Source organism: Syzygium oleosum, unplaced genomic scaffold (assembly GCF_021117445.2).
Source record: "Syzygium oleosum isolate NSW1041296 unplaced genomic scaffold, Sole_v2.1 Sole_v2.01, whole genome shotgun sequence".
NCBI lineage: Eukaryota > Viridiplantae > Streptophyta > Magnoliopsida > Myrtales > Myrtaceae > Syzygium > Syzygium oleosum.
The window spans coordinates 29927249-29933243 of record NW_026607485.1 but is presented as its reverse complement, the minus strand read 5'-3'; the positions used below and the strand labels follow the sequence as shown (position 1 = coordinate 29933243).

The 5995-nt window shown below is 39.7% G+C and overlaps 1 protein-coding gene across 1 annotated transcript; it reads right to left on the bottom strand.

Annotated features, from left to right (window-relative positions):
* Positions 1–1037: 1037 nt before the first annotated feature.
* Positions 1038–1653, bottom strand: LOC130134728 (putative receptor like protein 25). Its single transcript, XM_056302369.1, has one exon. The coding sequence runs from the start codon at positions 1606–1608 to the stop codon at positions 1075–1077; it is 534 nt and encodes a 177-aa protein (XP_056158344.1). The 5' UTR covers positions 1609–1653; the 3' UTR covers positions 1038–1074.
* Positions 1654–5995: the final 4342 nt, after the last annotated feature.

The window sequence follows — 5995 nt, the reverse complement described above, 5'->3', positions numbered from 1 at the left end:
GAACGATTTGGATGGCCGAAAATCCAACATGGCGATATTTTATTAATTTCTTAGTCTAAGTGGCTCGCGTGCATGCCCAGTCAGCATACAACCCATAAATGAAATCATCTAAAAGTTATAAATAGTGATCGTTTGAGTGCCAAATTTTATTTAAAGTGATCACTTCAGTGCTAGTCATTGTTAAAAAATAATCACTTCAGTGCTAGTTGGATTGTGCGTTGTCGTTTTGGATGTTCGCGTGGATTGGATTTTTAAAAAAAATATGCCAAGTCATATTAAAATTTTTAATTATAAATGCAACGCAATTAATTTGGCCGGAATTGGCACTTAAGTGATTGTTTTTTCTCCGATTTGACACTACAGTGATTCAAAAAAAACTTTTGACTCTAAAGTGATCGCCGTACACAACTTTTGGCACTTCTATTATTCTTCTCCCGACGAATATGATAGGTACAAGTCAACAATCTACTACTGACCTTCAACTTCAACAGGAATTTGGAGTGGAACTATGAAAGAATTAGTGATCCTTAAGGACATATGTCCAATGGCACATTCAATTAAAGAAAAGGCTTCGACAGCTCTTCATCTTTCTTTCTTTCCCATGGAGATAAAAGCATGGCGTGCACCGAACAAGAAAAAGGACATATAGGGGGTTAATGATGCAATGCGAGTTTTTGAAAGATCTCTTTCATGTTTATTTAGATAATTGATCCGATACAGAAATCGCAATTAAAGAAGAAGATGATAACAAAATAAACACGAGCATCCATATGCAAAATTGCATTTCAATCCCAAAAAAGTTGTATTCCTTGATCTACATTGCACATAGTTCAAAGGGACCACTTCCCAACAATTTCATCAGCCTCCATGAAATTTGATCACCTTCCGTTTTGGCTTCTTCATCCATTTGGCTCCTCTTCTCTCCATCCTTCTCACTTTTCTCGCAAGCCATTTGGATCTTCCAGTTTCCCTTGAAATGTATGATATAGAGATTCCAATCACGATTTCGGAAGCATAGCCTATTCCCACTGCTTTCCTATTAAACCACCTTGCCTACTCTTTTGTACCATCCTCCTAGAAGAACGACGATGGTGGCGGAGGAGGTTGAGCATCATCATGGCTTGTGTTTTGTAATGGGGTTCCATATAGGCCCAAATTTCCACGAAATGAGTCGCTCATGAATGTGCTTAGTTGCTTGTCTTGAGTTATGCGGCCTATGAGATGGTTGTTTGAGAGATCCAAACACTTGAGGAATGTCAAATCTCCCAGTTCTCTAGGAATCCTCCCACTAAGCTTGTTTGAAGATAAATCTAGCAATTCAAGATTAGTCAAGTTTCTAAGGGTTGGAGGAATGGAACCCATGAGGTGATTGTGTGAAAGGTTGAGCCCTATGAGAGAATGGAGATGTCCAATAACATCCGGGATGTTTCCTTCAAGAGAGTTGAGTGATAAATCGAAGGTTGTGAAGATGGTCAAGAACCTCACTAGTTGAATCTCGTTTCCTTTCATGATCACTTTCACTGAATCCTCATAGGTCATGAAACCATACGTCCGACTCATGTACAATGATTTGTCTTGCGGCTCTTTCCCAATTTGTGCACTCATCATCCCCTGAAGTTTCGCTATCAAATTGTCTGGTAAAGGACCAGCGAAGTTGTTTGAGAGGTCCAAACTGCGCAACTTGGGAAAGATATGAGCTACCCTTGGAAAATCCAAACGACCCTTGAATTTGTTGGACCTCAAAATAATAATTTTTAGCTCTGGTAGTGTTCCAAGCCATGCCGGGAAATTATCCTCTATCTTATTGTTGCAAAATTCTTGAACTTCCACGTTTTTGCAATTGACAAGGGATTGTGGCAATGTGCCTTCGAATTGATTTTGACTTAAGTCAAGAGTTTTCAAGCTACTTCGTAGTGAAAATCTTCTGGGGATGGTGCCCAAAAGGCGGTTCATTCGCAAGTTCAAAACCGAAAAACCAATGCTACAATTTGATAAGCACTCAGATAGGCTACCGATTAAGCTATTATTAGACAATATGAGGAATGAGAGGTTGGTGGCGATACATATCGAAGAGGAGATCTTCCCCTCTATTTTATTATCTGCGATCGCATAGTAATATGTGGACGGTGATGGAAGTGGAAGTGGGCCTTCAAATTTGTTGTTGGACAAACCAATTATTGACAATGATGTAATTGAGAAACCTTCCGTTGGCCACCGTCCTGAAAGTTGATTGTTACTAAGGGATAAATTGACTAGGTGAGTCAGATTACCGAAAGAAAAAGGAATTGGACCGGTGAGCTGATTTTCGCTCAGATCCAAGTGGAGCATAGCCCAGAGATTTCCTAACTCACAAGGAATGTTGCCAAAAAGTTGGTTCCCATATAGATAAAAAAAATGGTAAGCTCTCTTCAATTGCCTAATGTTGAGGGAATTGAACCGGTGAACTGATTTTCGCTCAGATCCAACTCGATCATAGCTCGGAGATTTCCTAACTCATCAGGAATGTTACCAGAAAGCCGGTTGGCATATTGATAAAAGAAGGTAATCTCTGTCAAATTGCCTAATGTTGAGGGGATTGAACCGGTGAGATAATTGTAGTGTAAGCCAAGACTACGGAGAAGTTTCAAGTTCCCTAACTCCGGTGGGATGGAACCAGTAAGTTCATTTTGAAATACGTGCAATCTCCGGTGGGATGGAACCAGTAAGTTCATTTTGAAATACGTGCAATCGTGTTAGTTTCATCAATTTCCCAAAAACGGGAGGAATTGGCCCTGTGAGGAAGTTCATAGACATGGAAAGTTTCTCCGAGTTTGTCAAATTCCCCATTTCGAGAGGGATAGAACCGGAAAATGAATTGTTTGTGATGGCTAGCCAAGTGAGGCTGCTCAAGTTACACATGGAAGAAGGAAGAGATCCATCCAACTGGTTTGAGTACAAGACAAGCTCGTTCAGCAAACACAACTGACCTATTTCATCAGGAATAGAGCCATTCAACTCGTTTTCAAAAAGGTGAAGCACCTCGAGCTTCGTGAGCTCACCAATCTTCCGCGGTATTATCCCGGATAGTCGATTGGTGTAGAGGTCAAGGTAGGTGAGATTGGTTAAAAAACTGACTTGAGGCGGAATACCGCCGAAGAGTTCATTCATGGACTAGTTTAAATAGGTAAGACACGGCAAAGACGAGAATGGAAAGTCAGTGAGCATACCTGTAATGTTCGAACTGGTGAGATTGATTGCAATCACTCTCTCAGCTAGGTTACACGAGATGTCGTACCAACTGCACGGGCTCGCCGCCATAACGTCGGGGTCGGTGACATTTTGAGAAGGGAGAGTCCATGTAGATAGAGAAGAGGTCGATTGCTTTTGGTTTTGAAGGCTGGATTTCCATTTAAGAAGCGCTTGTGCTTCAAGTGTGGAGGCATAAGCAGGAATTGAACCTTGTAGAATAACGACTAAAAGCACTGTGAAAAACGCAAAGGAAGCTAGAAGATGCACCAGTTTCTCTAGTTTTGGTGAACCCAGGATTCTTTCTCTCTTTCTTTCGTTTTCTAGGTTAATGATCGACCTGAGGCATATATAACAAGCTTGGTTACTCTGTTTCTGTCATTTTCTTGGTCAGAGTGAATGATTGTAGGGAAGAAAAATGAAGGCCAGCCACTGTCTTTTTGCTCAGACTTTGTGGTTGTAGCACTCATAATTTGACTAACTTTTTCAATACCAAGTGGATCTGCTGTTGATGCTGTATATGGTCTAAGGCTTCCTTTCTAAAGGCAATTCTGGCTGAATGCCTTCCAAGCCAATTTTGCTATATATCACATCTGTATCAAGCATAATGAAGTCAATTTCACGTGAACTTATAGGTTTGATTTATTTTCTCATTTGGGTAGAGTTAATTTTACTATTTATTACTTTAGCAATTACTAAATAGATCTAATATCGATAACTATGTAAATATGTTAACAGAAAATTCTCTTATTTTTAAAATAATATTATCTCCTTCTCATAGGCCAATTTTTTTATCTGTTCTCCTTCTCATAGTCATCAAAACCATCAATTTCATAAACATAAAAGCTCTATTCTAAAGAGCCGGTCAAAATTTGAAATGGATGTGTTCTCGTTGCTGCGGAAGTACCAAGAGGATTTGCTCTAGGAGCATTTAGTATTTTTCCATCTTTAGATGAGCATTGCGTTAACTGCGTCTCTTGAAACTCTTTTAGGTTTAGTTACTCTCAAAACATCGTAAAACAACTTCAACGATATTCTCTTACTTGATTACGGCGACACGTTGTAACATCGCACAGTTCACTTGGTGCACTGTGAAAGTCTCCGTGCTCTTGAAGCACTAGTAGAGCAAATTTAGTTTGGAATTTATTTAAATTTTCAAAAAAGTGATTATATATGTTGCGACCTTCCCTGAGGTGGGCGAAGGCTAATGGATTACTAAACGTGATGTTCAACATGGGTTTTTGTTGACATCTAAATTTTAGCAACCCATTTAATTATTCATTATATAGAAAATTAGAGACCGACTCCGGTTCCTAAACAAAAAAGGTTAGTTAAATTGGGGAAGGCTAATGGATTACTAAACGTGATGTTCAACATGGGTTTTTGTTGACACCTAAATTTTAGCAACCCATTTAATTATTCATTATATAGAAAATTAGAGACCGACTCCGGTTCCCAAACAAAAAAGGTTAATTAAATTGCATATAGACGTTTGGAGCATTACCATTAATAATATAAAGCCCATACAATTGCATTCTGATCGGACTGGTGCGGGAAGGTTCCGAGCTTTAGCGAATCAATTGGACAAAGCCGGTTGGAGTATAAAAGTCGGCCAAGCCCATGTGTTTCCTTTTAAATGGCCGAAAATTTCACGTGCCATGCACATGGGTGTGCCGAATTAGGAAAAGATGATTGAGATTTGGAACAATGAAGATTTATTAGAATCAAATTTTCGGCCGAAAAGAGGCTAAGGAAGAAGGAAGGACGAAGGAAATACTGGGAGTTGAATGAAAGATATATTCGGCCATATTCTTTGATTTAAAAGTTCCATTCTAAGGACAGGATAATGCTTATCTTAGAATTGGAAAGAAGGGGTCGTGGGTTTACGCGTATACGAAAGTGAGGACAAGGACAAAAAGTATGATATTTCTAAGCATCCACGGGAGGAAAGAAGGTCTGCTTTCTCTCAAGAACCCACAGGCCATCCCACTTATAAAAGTGGACTCCTTGCACGCTCAAAAAGAGAAAAAGCACAACAAAAAGGGGGAGAAAAAGTCAAGAAAGTGGTCTTCCATCTCCTTCGCGATACCCGCTGGGCCAATAGCCATGCTGCCCTGTTAATAAAGAATTTTGGGGATTGGGGATATTAGTATCACAGATACGGGATTCAACTCCTACGCTCTGCAATCCTCTCGTTACGCGCTTCTCGCGCTTGCACAATCATGAGAAAGCTTGCACGCATACACACGCCCAACTGCCGCTTCGCATCACCAGACGTGCAACACTTGCTGGTTATTTCAAACGGTTTTGAATTATTTAAAGCAATTATTTTGTGACAGCTTTAATGGAAACTCTGACCGCAATCAATTTGTAACGGTTTTATAACGTTGATTTGATTTACTTCTTTATTAATTCCTAGAAAAAGAATTTCCAAATCACAATAGAAACATAGCAAAAATAAGAAATTCTCTCTTTTCTTTTCATTTATTAGCTAGGTTTTTGCGTATGACGTTGTTGTTACTCTTCTCTTATTCTGTGCGGACATCTCTTATGTCGGCTACGAAAATGGCACATCCAGGATCACCATAAATAGAAATCGAAACACGTACATGGAGAAGTTATACATTCGCGCACCTGATTTGGAACCCATTGAACTTGACGCGGAATTGACGACGGTTTCCAAACACGAACTCAAGTGCTTCTCCCTTATACCCTTCGTTGGTACAGTAGCCTAATGAGATTGCCACTCACGAGAAGAAATTCCTCTCTA